At 63.4% G+C, this 26,297-nt stretch overlaps 1 protein-coding gene across 2 annotated transcripts in view; it reads right to left on the bottom strand.

The window, feature by feature from the left end:
- PKD1 (polycystin 1, transient receptor potential channel interacting) overlaps positions 1-9,064 on the bottom strand; it is a 44,655-nt gene extending 35,591 nt beyond the window's left edge. For both annotated transcript variants that reach the window (XM_051839518.2, XM_070064120.1), the window contains exon 1: positions 8,628-9,064. In XM_051839518.2, coding sequence (XP_051695478.2) covers positions 8,628-8,842 — 215 coding nt within the window. In that variant the 5' untranslated portion in view covers positions 8,843-9,064. The remainder of the gene's footprint in view (positions 1-8,627) is intronic.
- Between the last annotated feature and the right edge of the window lie 17,233 nt (positions 9,065-26,297).

Genomic DNA, 26,297 nt, shown 5'->3' with positions numbered 1-26,297 from the left:
TGAAAGATGTAAGCCCACAGCAGGGGCTCCCCAGGCAGCGGTGACAAGGGCAGCACAGCCCCTGCTGGGGCCTCCGGGAAGGTGGGCTGGGGAGCAGGCTCCTCTGGCCAGCGCGTGCACGGACTGACTTGGGAGGCTGGCACAGGCCCCTGGTCCCACCCACCTGTCACTCAGGGAGTTCACAGCCTGGACCCCAACATGGGAAGAAAGGAGAACAGGCCCCAAAGATGTTCTGCTATACCCCACTTTCTGAGAGATGTCCCCAGGTGACTGGGGGCGCTGACAGGAGGGTGAGGCGGAACCCTGCATGAGGGTCAGCCGCAGGGTCCCAGTGTCCTCCCCAGCACCTCCCAACTGAGGCCTGGGCCTAGCACACCCGGCTCCTTCCCCACCCACGGGGGCTTCTCCCTACCACTCACCTGAGAGGTTAGGAAAGTGGGGCCCACCCTCTGAGGCACCTGGACCCTACAGGGCCCCTCTAAGACCCAAGCAAGCAACTCCAGGGACTCCATGGCCAAGGCTGGGAGGCCAGACCAGGTCAGGGGGAGGCACTGAAGCTGGGGACCGCCCACCAGGGGAGACAGCAGGAGACGATGTATCAGTCGCCTCAGCCTGTCTGTGCCTGCCTTCAGCTCTCGGATGAGACCCAGAGCCACAGGGGACATCCCAGGCATGGCCTGTTCCCTCTCCTGCTCCAAGATGGGCAAACGCTTTGGGAGGGGTAACATCGCTTACACACTGGGGTGGTCACCTTCCACTAGCTCATTTGTCCTGGGGAGGGGCCCTCTGTGCTCCTGGGCTGCAGTAATGTCCCTGTGGAAGGCAGAGACCCTGCCTTGGCCCCCGTGCACCTCACAGGACTTGCTCGCACGTCCGGCTTTTAGCAGGAACGAGGAGGGGGCTTTCCCCCTTCCCACTCAGGGCTCAGCCCCCGACTAGTGGGAAGGACACGGAGGGGCTGAGAGCGGCGGGGGAACCCGGGGGAGCGGGCAGAGGCCCTGCACGTTCCCTGAGCACTGAGGGGCCCGAGACCCTCGTTCACCCTGCAGCCAAGCCGGGAGCCTGCCCCACAGGCGAGCAGCCGGCCCCCTCCCTGCCAGAACGGGGGGAAGCTCGGGTGCCGGCTCCCCAGTCCAGATGCCGGGCGGGGTCTGGGGGCTGGCCGGAGCCCCCAAGGAAACATCTGCACATTCCAGACGCGTGTGGTCAGCGGCGCGGGCGCATGCCAGGCCCGGCACCCCCACCCCGGCGCTGGCTGCAGCGCTGGAAACAAGCTTGGGGGACGGCTCCGAGGGGCCGCCCGCAGAGGTTATGTAACCGCGCGGCAGAGCCAGCCGCCTCCCTCTGCCAGGGCAGGACGGCGGCGGGAGGAGGCCTGCTCCCCTCCAGGGCCAGCCAGCCGGCTCCGTCCTCTGGGGAGGAAGCGGGCTCCCCTCAGCCCAGCGAGGGGGACGCCCCCAGACATGCCCCCTCCCGGGCCAGCCCAGGGCGGGGCAGGAGAGGCCACGGCCCGGCAGGCCCTTCCTGTCCGAGGAGCGGCAGCCGGAGCCAGTGCCGTCCCATCGCCCCGTCTGCTTTCACTCCTTCTATTTATGGCGACCGAGGCCGGCTTCCAGGGCCGGAAATGATGATGTTTAAATTAACGAATTCAAGTTCAGGAGAGAGCGAATCTGAAGAAAAACACGCCGGGCGTGCTGGGGGGAGGCGGGCAGGGGCAGGGTTCTGGCTATGCCCACCCTGCCTCTCCAAGAAGGGGAAAGGCCTGGCCAGCAACGCCGCAACGTCCCCCACACAGGGCCCAGCCAGAGGAGGGAGGCTGCAGGGGCTCAGGCCCCGGGATGCCTGCACGAGGGGCTGTGGCCTCGGGAGTCAGGCACAGAGGCCCCTCCCCATGACCGTGCTGGGTAGGCGTGTGTCCGCCCTCACAGAGCCCCTCACGGCACTGCACGCTCCCAGAGCTCAGGATGAGACGCCAGCGGCGACAAGGCCTGTCCAGGATCCTCCCGGGCCCACCGCAGGGGCAGGGAGGAGAGCTGAGGGAGTGGGGCAGCCCAGAAGGGGGTTCCGAGGACAGTGAGGGGGGCAGGGCAGGGCAAGGGGCAGCCAAGGAGGGGGCTCTGCAGCCCTGGCCCCCTCCAATCCACCTGCTGGTATCTGTGCAGGGCAGACCTGCGCCAGGACCAGGCCTCTCACAACCAGCACACGCCCAAGCCACACCAGCCCCGTCCTCTAGATGGGCACACTGAGGCTCAGGGACCCCACTCCCCCTCACAGCAGGGACACAGCCAGTGAGGACTCTGGGCACATGGCTGTCCACGGGCAGCAGAGCCCCACAGTGACAGAAGCACTGGTCCAGCCCACGGCCACGGCACGAACCCGCCTGACACCGGGCTCCAAAGCAGCAGGGAGGCTCTGCCCTGCCAAGGGCTGTGAGCCTGGCGCTGGCCTTTCTCAGTGCGGTGGCCAGGTGAGAAAGCTGGCTTCTACCTTTGGGGTAGTCCATCCCCTCGGGGCGCCTTCAGAGCCGGGGTGCCAGGGCCAGCCCTCGGGAGCCACAGGGAGAGAAAGGGCCCGCGGCCCCTCTCCATGGCTCTGGTGCCTGGGCACCCCTGGGCCCCTGGCAAAGACAGCTGCCAAGCCGTAGGGAACAGCGTGTTCCCAGAAAAGACATGAGCCGCATTTTCCAGCTGCGTCTCCTTGTGCAAGGAGAGGCGGCCCAGCCCAGCCACACAGCCGCCCGCGTGGGCCAGGCCCGGCCCCGAGTGAGCAGGCCGCCCCAACGCCGCCACCCAGACGGCAGCAAGAGACGCGGGATGTTTTCATTCCACAGCGCTAGGCGGCCGGCCCGGCTGGCTCCCGCTGCTGGCGCTGGCCACCGCAGAGTGTTCCGGAAAGGAAAATGTGTGTCTCCATCCAAAATGGCTTCCTCGGCTGAAACCAGACCCCGCCAGGCCTCCCTCAGGAGCCAGGGTCTCCTCGCCCACTCCCCAGGCAGCCCAGGGTGGGGGTTCCGGCAGGAGCAGAGCCGCCGCACGCCCAGGGAAGGCTGGCGGTGGCAGCCCAGCGAGCCAACCGGCTGCCGGGGCAGGCAGAGCAGACGGGGAGGGAGAAGGCTCCGACGGGAGCACCCAGGAGAGAGGCAGGGAGTCTGCAGAGAACCAGAGTGGGTAGACAGGCGAGCAGGCTGGGCACGACTTCCCCAACCAGCACCGACGGGCGGAGCGACACAGGGCGGGCGCGTGTCACAGCCAAGGCTCCCAGCAGGCCACGCAGAACCCCGAAGGGTGCCCCGGCACTGTCTGAGGTCCAAAGACCGGGGAAAAAAAGGGGTGACTCCTGGGTGCTGCTTCCATCTCGTGAACTCGGCATCAACACATTGCGTGAATGCGTCCGAGACACACGCTCAGGGAGACCCTGGTAAAAGCACACGCGGGGCGGCGCTGAGGTGTGGCAGACAAAGCCTCCACCTGCGACACGGGCATCCCACACGGGCTGCTCCACCTCCGACCCAGCTCCCTGCTGATGCGCCTGGGTGAGCGCTTGGGCCCCTGCACCCCCGTAGGAGACCCAGAAGAAGCTCCAGGCTCCTGGCTTCGGGTCTGGCCCAGCCCCCAGCCGGTGTGGCCATTAGGAAATGAACCAGCAGGTGAAAGATCTCTCTCTTCTCTCTCTGTAACCCTGCCTTTCAAATAAAGTATTTAAAAATCAATCTACACACACACACACACATACACAGGTAATCCACCACCCGCAACGCCAGGCAGCATCCGACCCGGATGCTCTACTCCTGAGCCTGCCCCCTACCATCCCTGGGAAAGCCGCGAGGAGGGGCCAAGTGCCTGGGCTCTTGCCACTCAGCTGGTAGACCCAGAGGAAGCTCCGGGCTCAGGCCGGGCACAGCCCTGGCTACTGCAGCCACCCGGGGAGTGAACCAGCAGAGGGAAGACCTCTCGCACTCTAACCCTGGCTCTCCTACAGCCCGAGGATGCCTGTGAAGCCAGCCCGGGACGGCAGGAAGACTTGGGGAGGCTGGGCCCCTGAGCTGGGTGTGGAGGGTGCACCAGAGTCCGTGCTGCAGCAGGCGCCGCCCCCCACGGCACCTCCCGCTCCCAGACTTCCCCGCTGTCTGCTCTGCAGAGGGCCGGCCCTACAGGTGCACCTCCTCGCGGCTGGTGCTTGGGGACAGCGAGGACAGATCGAGGGGGCCCCTTTAACAACGGTCAGTTACTGCAGCTGCCAGGGACGAGGTCCCACTGTAGGAGCGGCTGAGTGGTGCAGCCAGCGTCACCCACAGAGGAGCAGGGGTGAGTACCCTGGGCACCTGCTTTCGGGATGTCAGCCCGAAGACCAGGAAGGGGCAGGCAGGGCCCCGGGTCGGGAGCTCGTGGAAAGAACTGGGAGGAGACGCCCAGCACCAAGAGGCCTGCAGACACCCCCCCCCGCCGCCCCGCCGCTGCACACTGGCGTCCACTCCACGGGCACTGAGAGAATCCCCTCTGCTGTGACCAGACAGGGACTACGGCAAGTGACCCAGCGCTGGAGCCCAGCTCCCCAGTCTGCGAGACGGGCCGAGAGCGGTCCCAGCTCCACGGCACGCGGGCGAGGCAGGGGTCTGTGAGGTCAAAGCCATTGGCGCTTGGCCGAGCCCAGCAGGCAGCAACTGCCAAGGGGTGCGTCTCCCTTCAAGTTGGGACGGAATTTACATATCATAAAATTCACCCGTTCAAAGCCCACAATTCACTGTTTCCAGCACACGTGTGTAAGATTGCACCTAATGCCAGAACATTTTTTTCTTTTCTTTAAAGATTTATTTACTTGAAAGGCAGAGTTAGAGAGGCAGAGAGAGAGAGAGAGAGAGAGAGGGAGAGGGAGAGAGAGAGGTCTTCCATTTACTGGTTCACTCCCCAAATGGCTGCAACAGCCAGAGTTGGACCAATCCGAAGCCAGGAGCCTGGAGCTTCCTCCGGGTCCCCGACGTGGGTGCAGGGACACAAGGACTTGGGCCATCTTCTACTGCTTTCCCAGCCACAGCAGAGAGCAGGACAGGAAGTGGAGCAGCCGGGACCCTAACCAGCGCCCATATGGCTCACTACGCCACAGCGCCAGCCCCCAGAACATCTTCATTACCCCACACCGCCTGGCCATCCCCCCCCCCGACCGCAGGCAGCCTCCGGTGCTGTCTCTGCGGGCCTCGCCTGTCCTGGGCACGTCCCATCAGAGGAGTCCCCCACGTCTTCAGCTCGTCAGCACTGAGGCGCCGCCGGTGCTCCAGCCCTGCTCATGGGTTTGACGGCCACTGGTCGCGCAGACACGCTGGCTTCCCCCACCTGCTGGTGGACAGCTGGGCTGCTTCACCTCTGGTCAGCTGTGACTGGACAGCTAGGCACAAGCCTCCGTGGGACACTCTTCAGTTTCTCCCGGGCCGACACTCAGAGTGGACCGGCTGGGTCAGCTGCCGCCTCCAGGACTCGCTGCAGGAGCCCCCGATGCCCGCGGGGTCCACACCATTTCACACTGCACCAGCGGCACACACGGGCTCTGGTATCTCACGGTGGTCTTCACGTGCGTCTCCCCAAAAGCTAAGGCCTGCACCACCGCCCTGTGGTGCTGGCCACGTCTTCTCCGCAGACACGGCTGCCGGGCCCTGTGCGCCTTTCTCGGCGGCAGCGCCACGCTGCCCGAGCTCTGCACGTGTCCGACACGGGCGCTGGCTCTGACCCGCGGCCGCACCTCCTTGCTCGTCCCCACGGCCGATCTCGCGGCAGCGTGCTCAGGCCCTCCGGGCGCCACCGGCTCTGCAGTTTGCCTGTTCTCGCCCTAGAGTCCTGCGGGTGCCCACGGCCTCCCTGTGCTCCTCACGCCCCTCACAGGGGGACCGTGGATGAGGCTGGCATTGCTCCACACTGCGGGCAAGCTCGGGGTCGGTGACTGACCAGGGAGCTCACGGAGCCCCACGCAGGCACGCACCCGGTGGCGGCCTGAGAGCCCTCCCCGCACCTCTGCATACCAGCCACGCTGCTTCCCTCCCAGACCCTGACCACCGCCCGACCAGCTCCCCAACTCTAGAGGCCCCGCCTACTGCTCCTGTCACCTTGCCCCTAGAGACCCCACAGGACTGCCCCCTCTGGAGTCTCAGCACTGGGGGTCCTTCTGAGCCGGCCCCAAAGCAGTGCCCACCCCTCACCTGTGTCTTGTACTTGGGAGAATGCTTGCAGCTGTCAGTCTAACGCAGGTTCCCACTTGAAAACAGAGCCCCAGAGGGGCCAGGACCTGCCCCAGGGCGGGACCTCATAGACACTGGCCAAAGGCTGGGCACTCAGCGGCCAGATCCTCCCTCAGGTGGGGGCTCACGGGGGGGGGGGGGGGCAGAACAAGCCTCAGACCTCAGCGAGCTGGGAAGCAGGCGCCTGGAGACCCTGTGCTGCCCAGCCAGACCCAAGGCAGACATGGGGGTCTGCGCCTGCAGTCACCTTCCCCCAAACCCTACCTGGGGCAGACACCAGGGCTGAGCCTCCTCCCGCAGCCTCCCTGCACTCTCCCATCTTTTCGGGACACAGGGAGGGAGGGCCAAGCCCCAGAATTCCCAGCAAACAAAACAGGACCCAATACTTCAAGCCAGTGAAGCCAAGACTACTGAGCCCCCGGCACACGCCTTGTCCTGGACCAGAGACACAGAGAACATCCCCGGCCAAACCCAGCAGCACCTGTCACCAAAGCAGTCTTCCAAGAGCAGCCAAGCCTGGGGCCCGGCACAGCTCAGACCTGGAGCTCTGCCTGGGACAGCTCCCTCCCACCGTGGGACAGTCTAATGGGTCCACAGCCTCGAAGCGTGGCTCTCCACCAACGTACCGGAAGCCGCCACAGCACCCAGAGGTGACAGCACAGAGCCCAGCGGCAGCCCGGGCCGCGGAGCCAGATTCCTCAGGAGACGGGAGGTCCCTACACCAACAGCCACGCCCAGACCATGCCGAGCGCCGGCTACGTGGGCCCTGACGGCAGCTCAGGAGGTGGAACGCGGGTGCGCTCCCGGCGCTGCGGGACTCAAGTAAACGGGCCGGGTGAGATCCCGTCCAAACCACAGGCAGGGAGGCTGTGGACGGTGAGGTCTCTACAGCTGCAAGCCCAGCACAGCAGGACACGCGGCCGGTAACATCCCACGTCTGAAGAATCCACCCCACCCCCCAGCACTGTCTGACCTGAGGCCCGGGCCATCACCCCGCCTCTCCTCGGGCCAGCCAGGGAGCCACAGACGGACGGTGACAGCACCAACCCTACTCAAGGCCTCAGACTTCCACGCTGTCCACAACCCCCGGGGAAGTCACAGCTCCGGGCTGTGAAGAGCACGGACATGTCCCCTGCCCACAGGAAGTCACCCTATGTCCCACGGCAGCCACCAAAACTCAGGACAGGGCCCAATGACGCGCACACAGGCCACGGGCTCAGGTGCCACGGCTTTAGCTCCTGGACAGCTCCCAGGAGGCCAGCGCGGGACAGCACCAGGTGCTGGCAAGTGCCACCCCACCCCACCCCAGCACCAGGCCCAGCAGGGACAGAGGCACCCTGACCCCTCAGCAGCCACAGAGGGTGGGGCGGTCTGACGCAATTCTGCAGTGCTGTGGGCAGGCAGGCGGGCCGGTCCTCCGTCCTCACAGACCGGCTGCGCCACCAACGCCGGGGGTCAGGGCGCGGCCCAGTCACGGCTCCCGGTGGCCCTGGAATCCCTGCTCCTCCCCACCCCACCCCCCCGGGACACAGTTCCCCTAGAGGCGGCCATGGCTGGGCTTACCCAGGACCACAGGGCCCCTCACCCCAGGGGATGCCAGGGGCCACAGCCCCGGCCAAGGAGCGGGCAGGACGGGCAGGCCCGAGACTGTCCCACGCACACCCCGGTGACGGCTGTCTGCACATGTCAGCCACTCACAGCATCTCCATCTGCCCTGGGGCCTGGACACCTCCCAGCCCAAGCCCGCCTGCCCTGTGCCAGCTCAGACACCTAACCCCTTCCAGAAGGCGGCCCAGGGCCTCTGCAGGGTCTCAAAGCCCCACAGGGTCCAGGGTAAGGCCAGGACCCCGGCCCAGACACCCCTCGGGCTCCCCCTGAAGCTGCCACCTGGCCAGGTCCGGCCTCCGGCCCTCGGGCTCCCCCTGAAGCTGCCACCTGGCCAGGTCCAGCTCCGTGCCTTTGCGCCCACCTCCCAGCCCCTTCGGGGCCAGCTAGCCCTCGTCCTGTCACCTCAGGGAGGGGACGCACTCCCGGCAGCCCTGCGCTCCCCACTCCCCGGGCCTCCCGCCGCGCCCCGCTTCGCCCCCGGCCCGGGTCGGCTCCGTGAGCGGAGCCCGGGGGCGCTCGGCGGGGCGCGGCCGGGAAGGGGCCAGCAGTTGGAGGGAAACCGCTCGCGTTCGCGTCCCTCAGGGCCGCGCCGGCCGCGGCCCCAGGCTTTCCTTATTTAGCCGGCCGACGTCCCGAGCCGGCGCCTCTCCCTGGGAGCGGCCTGGCCCGCGTCCCTTCCCTTCCGGGGGCGGGCAGCGCGCCCACGCCCCTCGCGCCCCACGCGCGGCCCCGCGGCGATGCTCCCGCGGCCCGGCCGCCGGCGCCATGGCAACCCCGCCCGCGCCCGGGTACTCACAGGGCTGTGGCGTCTGCGGGGATGCGCAGCGCGGGCCCGAGCGTCCGCAGCCCGCGGCCCGAGCAGTTGACGCGGCAGGCGCCTCCGGGCTCCGGGCTGCACAGGCAGGGGGGCGCGCACGGCCCGCAGCCGCGCCCGGGGCCCCCCGCCAGCGACCCGAGCCACAGGCCCAGGCCCAGGGCCAGCGCCAGGCGGGCGGGCGCGGCGGGCGGCATCGTCAGGGCAGCGCGCGCATGGCCCCGGCCGGCCCCGAGGCCCGCCCGCGCGCCGGCGGCCGCGTTCAAGCGGGGCCCGCGGACGGCATGTCGGAGCGACGGGGCGAATCGGGCGGCGGCCGCGGCCTGTCTGCCTGCGCGACACCCTCGGCGCTCGGGGCCAGGCCGCGCTCCGGGTCGTCGGCCGCCCGCTAGCGCGCTCGCGCTGCAGTGCGGGCCCCGCCGCCGGCTCCTCCTCCTCCCGGCGCGGCGCGGCGCGGCGGGGGTGGGGCCGGCGTGGGCTCCGCCTCCGTCGCCGCGGGGCGGGGCCGGCGTCCGCAGGCTCCGCCTCCCACTCTGCGGAGTCGGGCTCGGGGGCGTGGCGTGGGGGCGTGGCTAGAAGCGAGGCCGCGCCCCACGCCGCAGACTCTGGCGAGGCGGGGCTCTGAAGGCTCCACCCACTGTGCTGCCCGATAGGCCGCCCCTGAGGTGGGCGTGGCGGCCTCGGGCTCCACCCCTGCGCTCTAGAGTCCGGGAGCGGTGCCGAGGTCCAGGCGCCGGGTGAGCCCCGGAGCGGGCGCCCCTTCCCGCGCGGGCGGCCGCGGCCCCTCCCGGCTGGGACCCCGCTTTGTGCGACCTGGGTGCGTGCGCCCAGGGCCTCTGAGCACCCAGACCCCAATAGGCGCGGACCTCTGCCGCAGCGCGCTCGCGCGGGGGTGGCATCTTGTCCCCGGGGTCGGGAGGGCACGCCTGGACCGGGCTCCTGCGAAGCCCGAGTGGGCGAGGGTCCTCGGAGTCCGCGCGCTCACGCTGAGTAATTGCGGCTCTAGCGGGAGCCCGCGGGGCATGGGCGCGCGCGGGCTGGACCACGCGAGTACGCGCTGCAAACGGGCTGGGAGCCGCACGTTGGGCGATCCCCTTACAGGAAGTACCCAAAACGGGCACCGCCGCCGTGGAGACCGGAAGTAGATTAGGGGCCGCGGGGACTTGGAGTCGGCGGTTTCTTTGGGGGGGGGCGAAGAATGTTCTGGAATTGCGAAGCGTTCGTGGCTGCACAGCCTCGCAGATAGCCCTAAACCCCTGAACTGTAAGGGTGAGAGTTTTGTGCCAAGTTTTAAAATAAACATGTTCTAGAATCGCGCCCACGCTGGCCTACAGGGCTCCTGTCCTGGGCGCCTGGGCAGGGGCTGTGTCCTGGGGGCCCTGGAGCCCAGCTCGCTCCTGCCAGCTGCCTCCCCCACCCCACCCCGCTTCGCCAGGGGTCCTGGGCCCAGCGCCCCCGCCCGGCACAGTTCTGCTTGCTTGGGCACGACCAGCCCTACCTGCCAGGGCTGAGCCACGGGCAGCTGCCCATCCAGCCGTCCAGCAGAGCCTGGGCCCTGCTTCCGACAGTGCCTCCAGGGCACAGGGCTCTCCCAGGCCATCCCCTCCCTCAACCCTGCCCCATGGCCAGTGCAGTGCTAAGCACGTGACCTGAACTGAGGGCTTGGTACAGAGCTGCACGCTGGCAGGCTGGAGGCAGGCAGGTGAGGGCACAGGCATGCACAGGGCTGGCATAGGTTTTCCCTTAATATAGGGGAAGGCCGGGACAGGCTTCCAGGCTCCGGGGGTGTGCCAGCCAGAGGCATGGGGGCTGGGGAGTGGGAGGTCTGGAGGGGACAGCTTGAGGGACAGAGGGGAGGGACCCCACGCCCTCCACGCATCTGTCCACAGTCATTCTTTGCCTTGCCGGGTTGGGTGCACGATGATTGTTCCCCAGGGAGAGGTTGGGGAATTGGCCCGGGCACACAGCAGTGAGTGGCAGGACAAGCTGGTAAGACGGGAGGCAGCCGTGCCAAGGGCAGGCATCGCCCAGGTCTACACTCGCATCTGAGAGGTGTCAGAGATAGAAATGGAAGGGAAGCGAACCATCCGGAAGTGAGGATTGACCTGCTACGCCATGGCACTAGCCCCTTAGGTTGTTGTTGGTTTTTTTTTGTTTGTTTGTTTGTTTGTTTTTAAGATTTATTTATTTTATTTGAAAGGCAGAGTTGAGAGAGAGAGAGAGAGAGAGAGAGAGGTCTTCCATTCAATAGTTCACTTACCAAATGGCTGCAACACCTGGACCTCGGCCAGTCAGGAGCCAGGAGCTTCTTCCCGGTCTCCCACAGGGGTGCAGGGCCCAAGAACCTGGGCCATCTTTGACTGCTTTCCCAGGCCACCGCAGAGAGCTGGATCAGAAGTGCAGCAGCTGGGTCTTGAACCAGCGCCCATGTGGGATGCCGGCACTGCAGGTGGCAGCTTTATCTGCTGCACCACAGTGGTGGTCCTGCCCCAAATGTCTAATTCTTGATTTACTAGACACATAAAGGCTTTTATCGACAGTGAGCCATGAGTATTAGTAGAAAAGAAAAAAGGCAACAAAAAACGAGGAGGGGCGGGTGCATGCTCCCCCCCCCCGTAGAGATGCTGGTGGGAGGGGCGGGTGCATGCTCCCCCCCCCGTAGAGATGCTGGTGGGAGGGGCGGGCGCGTGCCCCCCCCCGTCGAGATGCTGGTGGGAGGGGCGGGCGCGTGCCCCCCCCCCGTCGAGATGCTGGTGGGAGGGGCGGGCGCGTGCCCCCCCCGTCGAGATGCTGGTGGGAGGGGCGGGCGCGTGCCCCCCCCGTAGAGATGCTGGTGGGAGGGGCGGGCGCGTGCCCCCCCCGTAGAGATGCTGGTGGGAGGGGCGGGCGCGTGCCCCCCCCCCGTAGAGATGCTGGTGGGAGGGGCGGGCGCGTGCCCCCCCCCCGTCGAGATGCTGGTGGGAGGGGCGGGCGCGTGCCCCCCCCCCGTAGAGATGCTGGTGGGAGGGGCGGGCGTGTGCCCCCCCCGTAGAGATGCTGGTGGGAGGGGCGGGCGTGTGCCCCCCCCCCCGTAGAGATGCTGGTGGGAGGGGCGGGCGCGTGCCCCCCCCCCCGTAGAGATGCTGGTGGGAGGGGCGGGCGCGTGCCCCCCCCTGTCGAGATGCTGGTGGGAGGGGCGGGCGTGTGCCCCCCCCCCCCGTAGAGATGCTGGTGGGAGGGGCGGGCGTGTGCCCCCCTGTAGAGATGCTGGTGGGAGGGGCGGGCGTGTGCCCCCCCCCCCCGTAGAGATGCTGGTGGGAGGGGCGGGCGTGTGCCCCCCCCCTGTAGAGATGCTGGTGGGAGGGGCGGGCGTGTGCCCTGTAGAGATGTTGGTGGGAGGGGCGGGTGTGTGCCCCCCTGTAGAGATGTTGGTGGGAGGGGTGGGCGTGTGCCCTGTAGAGATGCTGGTGGGAGGGGCGGGCGTGTGCCCCCCCCCTGTAGAGATGCTGGTGGGAGGGGCGGGCGTGTGCCCTGTAGAGATGTTGGTGGGAGGGGCGGGCGTGTGCCCTGTAGAGATGTTGGTGGGAGGGGCGGGTGTGTGCCCTGTAGAGATGCTGGTGGGAGGGGTGGGCGTGTGCCCTGTAGAGATGTTGGTGGGAGGGGCGGGCGTGTGCCCTGTAGAGATGTTGGTGGGAGGGGCGGGCGTGTGCCCTGTAGAGATGCTGGTGGGAGGGGCGGGCGTGTGCCCCCCCCCTGTAGAGATGCTGGTGGGAGGGGCGGGCGTGTGCCCTGTAGAGATGTTGGTGGGAGGGGCGGGCGTGTGCCCTGTAGAGATGTTGGTGGGAGGGGCGGGTGTGTGCCCTGTAGAGATGCTGGTGGGAGGGGTGGGCGTGTGCCCTGTAGAGATGCTGGTGGGAGGGGCGGGCGTGTGCCCCCATCGAGATGCTGGTGGGAGGGGCGGGCGTGTGCCCCCATCGAGATGCTGGTGGGAGGGCGGGCGTGTGCCCCCCGTAGAGATGCTGGTGGGAGGGGCGGGCGTGTGCCCCCATCAAGATGCTGGTGGGAGGGGCGGGCGTGTGCCCCCCCCGTAGAGATGCTGGTGGGAGGGGCGGGCGTGTGCCCCCCCTGTAGAGATGCTGGTGGGAGGGGCGGGCGTGTGCCCCCCTGTAGAGATGCTGGTGGGAGGGGCGGGCGTGTGCCCCCCTGTAGAGATGCTGGTGGGAGGGGCGGGCGTGTGCCCCCCCCCCCGTAGAGATGTTGGTGGGAGGGGCGGGCGTGTGCCCCCCTGTAGAGATGCTGGTGGGAGGGGCGGGCGTGTGCCCCCCTGTAGAGATGCTGGTGGGAGGGGCGGGCGTGTGCCCCCATTGAGATGCTGGTGGGAGGGGCGGGCGTGTGCCCCCCTGTAGAGATGCTGGTGGGAGGGGCGGGCGTGTGCCCCCATTGAGATGCTGGTGGGAGGGGCGGGCGTGTGCCCCCCTGTAGAGATGCTGGTGGGAGGGGCAGGCGTGCCCCCCCGCCCCGGGAGACGCGGGTCAGAAAGCTGTGTCTCAGGCCGAGGCCTCTGGCTCCTGCCTCTGGCTCCTCCTCCCGCCTCCTGCAGGTGCAGACCTGGCGGCAGCAGGTGCAGGCGCAGGTACCCGGCTTCCTGCCCCTGCGTGGGAGGCCAGCGTGGAGTTCCTGGCTCCTGACTTGGGTCTCCAAGCATGGGCAGGTTGGGAGTGAACTGGCTGATGGGAGTGCTCTCTGTGTGCCTCTAAAGTAAATAAGTTTGGGGGGGGTAAGAACCACACCAGTTCAGGAAAGTATTTTAAATATAGAAGCAAACCATTCAGACACCACTTGGCATGCCAGATCATACTGGAGTGACTGGGTTCAAGGCCCAGCTCCACTGTTCATTCTCACGTCCTGCTGATGCACACCTTGAGAGGCGGTGGTGACGGCTCAAGTACGGGGGTCCCTGCCACCCACGTGGGAGGCCCAAACTGGGTTCCAGCCTCCAGGCTTCTGCCCCAGCTGTCACAAGTGTTTGGGGAGTGAACCCGTGGATGGTCTCTTGGTCTGTCTCTTTGACTCTCTCAGATTTGCAGATAGAATACATTAATTAATTTCACAATTAAAATAATTTTAAAAAGAAACAACGGATCAGTATAGTCATCAAAACTAGCAAAATAAGCAGGCATAAAACCAAGCACTTGGGTAATCATAGTAAGTGGAAATTAGTTAAATTCTCTCGTAATAGGGAGAGTCCTCGTATCGAGCAGAAACATCAAATCCAGGTAAAGTCTGTTTATAGGACAGGCATACACAACCCCGAAGGGCTAAGAATAGCGAGAGGAAAATGCAGACACAAGCAAGTTAGAGGTGTCAAAGAAACCGAACCTAGTGCATAAGGTGTCAAATGGAAGGTTTTTCACGCTAAAAAGAGGACACCCCGTGAGGAACATATGCTGAACCTCCGCCTTCTCAGAAACAGGACTGGGTGACTCTCAGTGGGACAGGAACCTGGCAAAGTCCCGGGAACAGCAGGGCAAACCTGGGACCTCAGGCGGCAGCGCCCCCTACAGGCCTCCTGGGTCCTCGCTGGCACCCCATCGGAATGCAGTCCAGCACCGAGGCTCCCCCAAGGGGACCTGAGCCCAGGGTCTCCCTTCCAACACAGAGCCAGGAGAGCGGCTCAGGGGCTCCTGGGACGAGGCTGCACACTCCTGCAGCCTCGAGATTGACAGGCAAAGATCAAAGCATCAAACACGTGCAGCTGCCGCCCACTCTGACCTCAGTGAAGCTGCTTGGCGTTTACTTCTCTTTTGTTGCCTTTTAAAGGTTTGCGTCGGGGCCCGCGCCGTGCGCACTAGGCTAATCCTCCGTCTGCGGCGCCGGCATCCCATATGGGCGCCGGGTTCTAGTCCCGGTCGCCCCTCTTCCAGGCCAGCTCTCTGCTGTGGCCCGGGAGGGCAGTGGGGGATGGCCCAGGTGCTTGGGCCCTGCACCCCATGGGAGACCAGGAGAAGCACCTGGCTGCTGGCTTTGGATCGGCGCGGTTCCGGCCATTGCAGCCAATTGGGGAGTGAACCAGCAGATGGAAGATCTCTCTCTCTCTCTCTCTCTCTCTCTCTCTCTCCATTTCTGTGTGTGTGTAACTCTGAATTTCAAATAAATAAATATGGGCCGGTGCCATGGCGCAGTAGGTTAATCCTCCACTTGCTACGCCAGCATCCCATATGGGCGCCAGTTCTAGTCCCGCCTCGTCCTCTTCCAATCCAGCTCTCTGTGGCCTAGGAAAGCAATAGAGGGTGGCTCACGTCCTTGGGCCCCTGCACCCACATGGGAGATCAGGAAGAAGCTCCTGGCTCCTGGCTTTGGATAGGCACAGCTCTGGCTGTTGTGGCCATTTGGGGAGTGAACTAACGGAGGGAAGACCTCTCTCTCTGTCTCTCCTCACTGTCTGTAACTCTACCTCTCAGATAAATAAAATAAAATCTTCAAAATAAATAAAAATCTTTTAAAATTTATTTATTTGAAAGTTAGAGTTAAGAAGAAGGAGAGGGAGAGGGAGGGAGGGAGAGAGAGAGAGAGAGAGAGAGAGAGAGAGAGGTCTTCCATCCCCTGGTTCACTTCCCAAATGGCTGAAATGGTCAGGACTGGGCCAGGCCAGAGTCTGGAGTTTCTTCCGGGTCTCCCACGTGGGTGACTCGGGTCACCTTCCACTGCTCTCCCAGGTGCATCAGCCAGGACCTGGATCTGAAGTGCAGCACCCGGGACTCGAGCTGGCGCCATCCAGAAAGCCAGCGTCTCAGGCAGTGACTGCTGTGCCAGTGCTGAGCCCTGTCCAGGGGAAGTTAGGTATCCTCTTTAAACAACTCTGGGGCCAAACAAAAGCTTAAAAAGCAGATTATATAGAAACTACTATAATGAATATGCGTCATAGCAAGTCTGCAGGATGCAGTCAAGTTATGCATGAAGACGCTGGCGTGACGGCACAACAGGTAAAAGCTACCCCCTGCAGCGCCGGCATCCCAGATGGGCACCATTGTGTGTCCTGGCTGCTCCATGTCTGATCCAGCACCCTGCTAATTGTCTGGGAAGGCAGTGTAAGGTGGCCTAAGTGTTGGGGCCCCCGTATCCACATGGGAGACCCGGATGAAGCTCCCGGCTCCAAGTTTCGACCTGGCTCAGCCCCGGCCATTGCAGCCACTTGAGGAGTGAATAGGAGATGGAAGCTCTCTCTGTCTCTCCTTCCCTCCCCCTCTCTCCGCAACTCTGTCAATAAATGAATAAATAAGTCGTTCATGGAGAGAAACAAATAGCATTACTTGTTTTTTTATTTTTTAAAGATTTATTTTATTTATTTTCAGCAGAGTTATGGGGGCAGAGTAGACACAGAGAGAGGTCTTCGATGCACTGGTTCACTCCCCAGACGGCCACAATGGCCAGGGCTGGGCCAGACCAAACCCAGGGCACCCATGTGGGATGTGGCAGCTTTACCCCGGGCCCTGACACCAGGCCAACATCACCTGCTTTTGTCAGGAAGCATGAAAAATCAAACCAACAGGTAAAACTAAGCACCCATTTCAACATGCTAGAACAACTATAAACTAAACCCAAACAGAGTGGACAGAAGGAAGTTAGAAACGGAGAGTGGAAACCGCTGGGCGTGAGCACCATGGGTGAGCCAGCGCCTGGGAAACCCACACCCACATGGGTGCTGGCGCGAGTCCCGGGTACTCACCCCACATGGGTGCTGACGCGAGTCCCGGGTACTCTGCCTCTGATCCAGCTTCCTGCTAATGCAGCTCACAAGGCAGCAGATGTGGCTCAAGAACATGGGTCCCTGCCACGCAGCGGGAGACCGGCGGAGTTCCCCGCTCCTGGCCTCTGCCTGGCCCAGCCCCGGCCATTGCGGCCGTCTGGGGAGTGAACCAGTGGATGGAAGGCATTTGGGGTGTGAAGCAGAGGATGGATAATCCCTCTGTCTCTCCCCCTCTCCCTCTGTCTCTCTGCCTTTCTAATCAATCAATTAATTAATCTTTTTAAAAAAGCAAGACTGGAAATGATTCATAACATGAAGAGCTATTGTAAGACAGGACTATCTATTCTTTTTTTTTTTTTTTTTTTTTTTTTGGATAGAGAGAGAGAGACAGAGAGAAAGGTCTTCCCTCCATTGGTTCACCCCCTAGATGGCTGCCACAGCCAGTGCACCGCACTGATCCGAAGGCAGGAGCCAGGTGCTTCTCCTGGTCTCCCATGGGGTGCAGGGCCCAAGCACTTGGGCCATCCTCCACTGCACTCCCGGGCCACAGCAGAGAGCTGGCCTGGAAGAGGGGCAACCGGGACAGAATCCGGCACCCCGACTGGGACTAGAACCCGGGGTGCAGGCACTGCAGACAGAGGATTAGCCTAGTGAGCCGCAGCGCCAGCCATGACTATTGATTTTTTGGAAAATTTTCTGGCCAATGTGACTGAAAGAAGAGAGAAACGCACTCTGGAGTACTAAGATGAACAAGAAAGGTGTGGGGGTAAGGTGCTCTTTGGGGATCGGCACCCCAATCAGAGGGCCTGGGTTCAAGTCCCGGCTCCACTTCCAATTCCACCTTCCTGCCAATACTCACCCCAGGAGGCGGTGGGTGATGGCCCACGTACTTGGCAGCTTCCTACCAGCTGTGCTGGAGACCCCGATGGAGTTCTGGGCTCCTGGCTCAGCCTGGCTGTTACAGGCATGGAAGGAGTGACTCAAAGGACGGGAGACTTCTCTCTTGCTTTCTCCCCCTCAAATAAGTAAATAAATAAAAAGATTTTTAAAAGAACAAAGATTTATTCACAGAAACGAAAACATTAAGAAAGTGTAAGAGAGGGGCCGGTGCTGTGGTGTAGTGGGTGAAGCCGCCGCCTGCGGTGCTGGCATCCCATATGGGTGCCGGTTCGAGTCCTGGCTGCCCCATTTCCAATCCAGCTCTCTGCTGTAGCCTGGGAAAGCAGTAGAAGATGGCCCAAGTGCTTGGGACCCTGCACCCGCGTGAGGGACCTGGAAGAAGCTCCTGGCTCCTGGCTTTGGATCGGCACAACTCCGGCCGTAGCGGCCATCTGGGGAGTGAACCAGCTGATGGAAGACCTCTCTCTCTCTCTCTCTCTCTCGCTCTCTCTGCCTCTCCTTCTCTGTGTAACTGTGACTTTCAAGTAAAACAAATAAATCGTTAAGAAAAAAAGAAAAAGGAATTTACGAATGAAGACTCCAAAAAAAAGTATAAGAGAAAATTATGTGCAATTATTTGCCTAAATCTTCTATAAGGTTTACTTATTTAAAAAGCAGAGCGAGAGAGAGAGGGAAAGAGAGGTAGCTTCCATACTGGTTCACTCCTCGAGTGGCCACGAGTACGTGGCCCACGGCCCCGCCTTCCCAGGGGCACTGGCAGGAAGCCGGACGGGAGGCGGGGCAGCCAGGACTCGATCAGGGACTCCCCGACGGGATGCCAGCCTTGCAGACGGCTCCGCAGTGCTGACTGCTTTTCTAAACTTTCAGAATCTTATAGGGTGGTCCCACGTTAGGACAAAACAAATGAAAAACCGCAACAGAGCAATAACAAAAGAGCTGGAAAACGCATCGAAGTGCCCTCCGGGAAGCGCGGCTTCGTCCAGATCACTGCCCAGTGTGGCAGGGGGCCGGCTGCGGCTGAGCCTGCAGTCCCGCGACCGCGCAGAGGAGGGGGCGTGACGTCGGTGGAGGGGCGGCGCTGTGGGGGCTAACCGCTGCCTGCAGTGCCAGCGTCCCGGCCGCTCCACGTCCAATCCAGGGCTCTGCTGCGGCCTGGGAAAAGCGGCAGAAGATGGCCCAAGTCCCTGGGCCCCTGCACCCACGTGGGAGACCCGGAAGAAGCTCCCAGCTTCAGCCTGGCTCAGTCCCAGCCATTGCAGTCATTCAAATAAATAAATCTTCTTTAAAAAAAAGTTCCTGGAGAGAACCAAAAGACAAGTTTATTTCGTGCAAAGATTCTGAAGCCCAGGGTGGGCCTTGTGGCGCGGCAGGGCCAGGGCCAGTCCTGGCTTCTCCACTTCAGATCCAGCGAACGCCAACCCCCATTCCTGCTAACTTGCACCCGGGAGGCAGCAGGTGGCTGGGTCCCTGCTGCCCACGGAGGGCACTGGGCCTGAGCTCCCGCCTCCTGGGAGGCACTCCAGCAGACGGGAGCCCTCTGCCTGTGTGTCCGTCCCTTTCGGTCTGCGTTGCCTTTCAAATAAATTAAGTAACACCTTTCAGTTTACCAGTCGAAGGTCCCGAGCTGGAGAGTGCTGAATGTTTTCAGGAAGATGTGCTGCCGGCCAGGTGGGGACAGAGCTGACTCCAGGCGTGTGGCCACAGCCAAGGAGAGCTGAGAGCCACCGAAGCTGGGAGAGGCACGCACCGGCTTCTCTCCGGAAGCCTCCCGAATTCACCCGGCCTGAGTCCTGGACGACTCGCGGTGCAGCAGGCCTCCCAGCTGGGCTGCTTCAGGTCGCCGCGCTGGTGGTGCCACAGCAGGAAGCCGAGACAAAGTGAGCACGTGGCGGGTGGGGGCGGCGCTGTGGCGGAGCGGGTAAAGCCACCGCCTGCAGTGCCGGCATCCCATATGGATACCGGTTCAAGTCCCAGCTGCTCCACTCTGATCCAGCTCCCTGCAATGGTCCTTAGACCCCTGCACCCGTATGGGAGACCTGGAAGAAGCTCCCGGCTCCCGGCTTCCGGATCGGCGCAGCTCTGGCCGTTGTGACCATTTGGGGAGTGAACCAGTGGATGGAAGACCTCTCTCTTTCTCTCTCTCTGCCCCTCTGTAACTCTCCCTTTCAAATAAAATAAATATTTTTTTGAAAAAAAAAAAGATTTATTTATTTGAAAGGCAGAACAAGAGAGAGAAAAACAGAGATATTGATTTTCTGTTTGCTGTTCACTTCCCAAGCAGCCCCAAAGGCAGGTCTGGGCCAGGCTGAGGAGCCTGGAGCGCCATTCTGGTCTCCCACATGGGTGGCGGGAACCCCTGCCCTTGGGCCACATTCTGCTGCTTTCCCAGGAGCATTAGCGGGAAGCTGGGTCTGAATCGGAGCAGCCGGGACGCCAGCGCCGCAAGCGGCAGCTTAACCTGCCGTGCCACAGTGCCAGCCCCCTTCGGCCCCACCTTCCCCTTCTGTGTTGCTGACAAACCCACAAATAGCACTTTTTAAAATAATTTATTTGACTTCCTGGCCTCGGTTCACTCCCTAGGCGTCCCCAACAGCTGGGGCTGGGCCAAGCCAAAGGCTGGGACTCAACCCAGGGCTCCCACAGTCGGGGCAGGGACCCAGTGTGTATGTTACCAGGAAGCCAAGCTTCTCAAACCCGGCACTGTGACGCGGGGCGCGTGGTCTTAACCGCCGCCCGAGAGCCCCCTCCTCCACAGGTGGTGTCGGCAATGAAGAAACGGGTGCAGTGAGGGGCTCTGCCCAGCCCGGGGCCGCTGGTGGCTGTTCGTGACATTGCTGACGCTGATGGTCCCGCGGGGCTCTGTCCTCTCACTCCATACTGGTCCTGAACCCTCCATAAGGTCACCCAGAGCCCACCCGGGGAGGCCCTGCCTTCCCCAGTGGCTTAGGGGCCCTAGCCCTAAGCCTGGCTCCTAAGCCAGCACTGCTGGCCTGGTCCTGGGCCACGGAGACTGGCCAGCTCTCCTGTGGGCGCGGGACCGTGGAGGGAACTGCTCTCTGCCTCCCCCACGGAGCAGCCGCCTGGAGCAGGGATGGACGCCCACCTGTTGCCACCTGCCCGCAAGGCTGAGTGGACTGCAGGGGGCGTCCTCCCCGGATCTGGGCTCCTGAGCCCTCCCCCGCCACACACACCTGGGTATCGGGGACGCGCTCGGCTGACGTCAGCGGGGCTGGGGTGACTCAATTCCCCGGGTGGAAGTCGCACGCACCCGCCACTGCGGTTCCTCTGCCGTCTCCATGGCAACGCTCACACGCGCTTCTCAGAACATAAGGTGTTTGCGCTGGAGGGGACTTCAGAGACCGGCTCCTCTGCCCCCTCATTTCTCAGAAGCCCAGAGAGGCGACGGTGCAGGCCTAGGGCCGTGCTGGGGGCCCACGACCCTGCTGGCCCCGTGCCCACCCCGGCAGCAGATGGCGGCTTGACAGGGACACAGGCGTTGGTGGCCTTGCCACTGTCCCTGAAGCCCAGCCTAGATGTCTCTGGCTCAGCCATCGGGCTGGCCCTCAGGGCTTGGTAGGGCAGCGGCAGGCAGGCTGGGTTCTGCCCCAGCAAAGTCACAGGCTGAGCAGAGGCCCCAGGGAGCCATGGGAGCACAGCCAGGGAGGAGGACAGGCTCCGTGGGCGAGGTCAGACTCCTGCTCCTGCCCGCGCCCCCTCGTCCGAGGGACCCAGCTCTGTGGGTGAGCTCCTGCAGGGAGCAGGGGGACTTGGGCCAGGAGCCAGGGGGTCACTGTGGCTGGGGACTCGTGGCATACGTTGGTCCAGGACACGGAGGCCAGGCCCACAGAAGGATCAATAAGACCTGGTGCAGCTGGAGGCCACGGGTGCGCACAGCAGGGGCCAGGCTGTCAGAGGGGTCAGACTGAAGGAATGGAGGGTGAGGCCCCCAGGAGGTGGGCGCAGACCTGTGGTCACCTCAGTCCTTTGGGTCCTCCTGTCCACCCTGCCCCACTGGGCCAGGAAAGCCAGCACCGTGCCCTAAGGTCCCTCCTGGGGCTCAGCCAACTCCAGAGCCTGCCTCGATGACCAGATCCCAAGACCCAGAGAACATGGACGTCCCTGGGCCCGGCCAAGGCCACCCCTCCTGGTCCCGGCTCTCCGGTTATTCACGGCCACGTAGCAAACATGCACCAGACTCTCAGGAACCTGCTCACCTCCAGGCTGTTTACAGGCACTGGGGGGACTGGGCCATCCACCGCCGAGACCCCTTCTTCAATTACTGCTGCTAATTTATCTGCTTGAGAGACAGGTAGACAGCTCCCATCCTCTGGCTCATTCGCCAAACACCTGTGACGGCTGGGACTGTGCTTGGGGGCCAAGCCAGGGGGAAGTCAACCTAGGTCTCCCACACGAGTGGCAGGAGCCATCCCTCCGGCCCCCAGGGTCTGCATCATCAGGAAACTGGACCTGGGGGATGCGGGCGTCCTGATCGGCACCCAGGCCAGCAGGCCGAACACCTGTCCCAAGCCCTGGCTTCTCAATCCTGTGTCTGGTGACTCAGCTCCCCCGCACAGGGCTTCCCGGGTTTCTCCCAGCACGGCAGCTGGGTTCCGGACCACAGGAAGGTCTAGGTCGGGGGTGAAGGTGCTCACTACCGTCCATTCCCGTTGGTCAGAGCAGCACAGGGCCCTCTCCCTTTCTGGGAGAAGTAGTAAAGAATTTGCCCTCTGGGGACGGCGCCGTGGCTCAATAGGTTAATCCTCCACCTTGCGGCGCCGGCACACCGGGTTCTAGTCCCGGTCGGGGCGCCGGATTCTGTCCCGGTTGCCCCTCTTCCAGGCCAGCTCTCTGCTATGGCCAGGGAGTGCAGTGGAGGATGGCCCAGATGCTTGGGCCCTGCACCCCATGGGAGACCAGGAAAAGCACCTGGATCCTGGCTCCTGCCATCGGATCAGCGCGGTGCGCCGGCTGCAGCGGCGGCCATTGGAGGGTGAACCAACGGCAAAAGGAAGACCTTTCTCTCTCTGTCTCTCTCTCACTGTCCACTCTGCCTGTCAAAAAAAAAAAAAAAAAAAAAAAAAAGAATTTGCCCTCTGGGGCCGGCGTTGTGCCTTGGCAGGGAAAACTGCCACCTGTGACGCCTGCATCCCATATGGGTGCCAGTTCGAGACCTGGCTCCTCCACTTCCAATCCAGCTCCCTGCTAATGCACTCGAGAAAGCAGCGGAAGATGGTCCAAGTGCTTGGGCCCCTGCACCCACATGGGAGACCCAGAAGAAGCTCCTGGCTCCTGGCTTTGGATCAGCACAGTGCACTGGCTGTGGCAGCCATCTAGGGGGTGAACCAATGGATGCAAGATTGATCTCTCTCTCTCTTTAAAGATTTATTTATTTGAAAGTCAGAGTTACACAGAGAGAAGGAGAGGCAGAGAGAGAGAGAGAGAGGTCTTCCATCTGCTGGTTCACTCCCCAGTTGGCCGAAATGGCCGGAGCTGTGCCGGTCCAAAGCCAGGAGCCAGGAGATTCTTCCGGGTCTCCCATGTGAGTGCAGGGGCCCAAGGACTTGGACCACCTTCCACTGCTTTCCCAGGCCACAGCAGAGAGCTGGATCGGAAGTAGAGCAGCCAGGACTCGAACCAGCGCCCATACGGGATGCCGGCACTGTAGGCGGTGGCTTTACCTGTTATGTCACAGCCTCAGTCTCTCTCTCAGTGTAATTCTGACTTTCAAATAAGGAAATAAATCTAAAAAGGAATTTGGTTCCTTAATCCCCCACAGCACCCCTGTCTGCCCTGTGACGCTCACCCTGCAGGCTGGGTCTTCTCTGTCCCCGCGAGCTTTTTCCTTAGATTTGTCTCCTGCCTGCAGGTCCCACCATCTACCCCTGCCCCGACTCCCCAGTGTTCCCGTAGCATAGCGCCACACACACACACACACACACACACACACAGGGACATCAGCCAGGCTGTCTCACACACACACACACACACACACAGGGACATCAGCCAGGCTGTGACACACACACACACACACAGGGACATCAGCCAGGCTGTCACACACACACACACACACACACACACACACAGGGACATCAGCCAGGCTGTCTCACACACACACACACACACACACAGGGACATCAGCCAGGCTGTGACACACACACACACACACACACGGACATCAGCCAGGCTGTCACACACACACACACACACACACACACAGGGACATCAGCCAGGCTGTTTCTCACACACACACACACACACACACACAGGGACATCAGCCAGGCTGTGACACACACACACACACACACACACACACACACAGGGACATCAGCCAGGCTGTCTCTCACACACACACACACACACACACACACAGGGACATCAGCCAGGCTGTTTCTCACACACACACACACACACACACACAGGGACATCAGCCAGGCTGTCACACACACACACAGGGACATCAGCCAGGCTGTGACACACACACACACACACACACACACAGGGACATCAGCCAGGCTGTGACACACACACACATACACACACACAGGGACATCAGCCAGGCTGTTTCTCACACACACACACACACACACACACAGGGACATCAGCCAGGCTGTCACACACACACACACACACACACAGGGACATCAGCCAGGCTGTCACACACACACACACACACACACACAGGGACATCAGCCAGGCTGTCACACATACACACACACACACACATACAGGGACATCAGCCAGGCTGTCACACACACACACACACACACACACACACACAGGGACATCAGCCAGGCTGTCTCTCTCACACACACACACACACACACACACACAGGGACATCAGTCAGGCTGTGACACACACACACACACACACACACCCCTCAATGGCTCCTCACTTCCTGCTGAACAACTACCACAATCCCAGGCAGAGCAAGCCCGCCCCTCCCACCCTCCCAGCTGGGCGACCTCACAGGTGCCCACCTACCAGGTCCCTGCCTGCGCTGGCCAGCCCGTCCCCTCTCCCCTCTCCCCTTGGACTCCTGCTCAACCGCAGAAGCCCAGAGGCTTCCGTACAGCCTTGGTCTCGCCAGCTGACGACAGGGGTGGTACCTCTTGGCACCGCCAGGCACATTCTGCCTGAAGCCCCCGTTAGCAAGCACACGTCCTCCTGTGTGCCTCTCACCTCCCGACGGAGGGCGGAGGCCTGGAGCCAGCTGCCGAGGACACGGCCGTGACCACGACAAGCGGCTTCCTGCGCCCAGACAGCTTCCCTTCGCAGGGGAACAGATGGCAAGCAGAGGCAGGACTGGGGATTAGCAGGACTGCTGGAAGACAAGGCAGAGGGGCTGCGTGCAGGCGCTCGGAGCGCCCCACGTCGAGAGGAGCCGGAAGCCTGCGTTTCTTATGGGGACTCGCTCCGTTTCAAGTGAGCTAAGGCAAAGCCTGTCTCTCACGCTGCCTGAAGCTCCCCCTTCCCTGGCCTCCCACTGTCGCTCGCTGGCTTCCTTCTTCCCGCCTCCCACCAGTGACCCAGCGTGCCCTCCTTGCAGCCCCCGCCCCTGAGCACCCAAACTCCTCGCACTTCCCACGCACCTGGCCGGGTGCGCTCCCAAGCAGTGGCTGGTGGGAAGGTGTGGGCCCACCCACCCCCCGGGGTCCTGGGGCAGTGGCCGTCAATTTCAGAGGCCCTCGGTTGCCACCCTGGCCTCGTGGGAGTGGGACGCCAGGAGTCCCCAAGGCCGCAGCAGTGGGGGCCCAACACCCCCACCCACCCCAGGCCCACTGCACATGCACCAGGTGACTGGCCTGGACGAGGCGGGGCCAGAGGAGCAAGGCAAGGTAGCAGGCCTGGGCGGGTGGGGGTGCAGGTTCCTAGAGGGAGTCTCCAGGCTGCTTCCAGCTGCAGGTCTCTGGGGGGTGAGCGTGGGTCAAACCCAACCCGGCACAGTTCAACGCCCTGGAGCCCGCGTTCCAGGGGCACGCCCGGCCCAGCCGCCTCCCAGACTGGTGACCCCGAGAGCTCCTGCTCCCATCGGCACACGGGGACTGCAGCGGCACCCCGCCCCCCAGGGTGGTTTGGCAAATGGCACAGCCTGGAACACTACAGTACTCCATGTGGGGTGGTGTTCCCCGCCTCTGCTGTGCGGGGCTGGGCCAGGTGCCCGGCCTCCCTCCATCTGTGCCCTCACAGGCCTCTGAGCCCGAGAAGCAGCTCAGTATTGGGGATATGGGCGCTGACAGCTGGGGAGGATCAGGCCCCAGAAGGCCAGGGGTCCTGGCTGCACCTGGCGCATCTCCAGGCACGGTCCCCAGAGGCACACCAAGAAGCTCCCTGTCCCAGGGCCATCCCCACCCCCGAGATGACCACTTTGGTCTCACTCTCTAGACCCAGGGCCGAGGTGGGGGTCCTGGGACAAGTGGGGGGTGTCAGGTGGGGGACCAGCTTGGGGCTTGGCAAATCAGCACTGGCCACCGTCCAGCCAGAAAGTGGGAGTTCGGGTTAGCTGCGGCCCCCCCATCTCCCCGCCCCATGGGAGGACGCCCTCCGAGCGCCTGCTGCTTGCTTTGACACCCCAGTTCCTTTCACCCCCCCCCCCCCGCGGTCTCGGAGGCTGCAGCCCAGCCGGCAGAGGCGTGGGGAGAGCCCTGCGCTCCAAGGCGCGCGGGCCGCGTCTCGCCTGATACCCAGCTGAGCGCGGAGTGCTCACGCGCAGCCACGTCCAGGTGTCGGAGCCTCCTGGACTCACCTGACCTGCGGGGGCGGGAGAGGCAGCCTGTCAGTGCCCACCCACGCAGGGCCTCTGCTCCGCGCCCGCAGCTCGGGACAGGCCCAGGGGTGGGGGTTCACCGGGCTGGGGGCGGCGCACAGCGCGCTCAGCCGGGCCTACCGCTCCGCATCCCGGTCCAGGCGGCGCGGCGGGGGTCAGCCCGCAGGGAGCACCTGGGGGTAGGGCCCAGGTCTCCTGACCCGCCCCCGGGGCGGCCGGGCTCAGCTGCACGACCCCGCCCCTGCGCGGTCATTGGCTGCG

This window comes from Oryctolagus cuniculus, chromosome 19 (assembly GCF_964237555.1).
Source record: "Oryctolagus cuniculus chromosome 19, mOryCun1.1, whole genome shotgun sequence".
NCBI classification, from domain to species: Eukaryota; Metazoa; Chordata; class Mammalia; order Lagomorpha; family Leporidae; genus Oryctolagus; species Oryctolagus cuniculus.
Note: the sequence above shows the minus strand (reverse complement) of the source record. Positions and strands in the feature narration are given on the sequence as shown.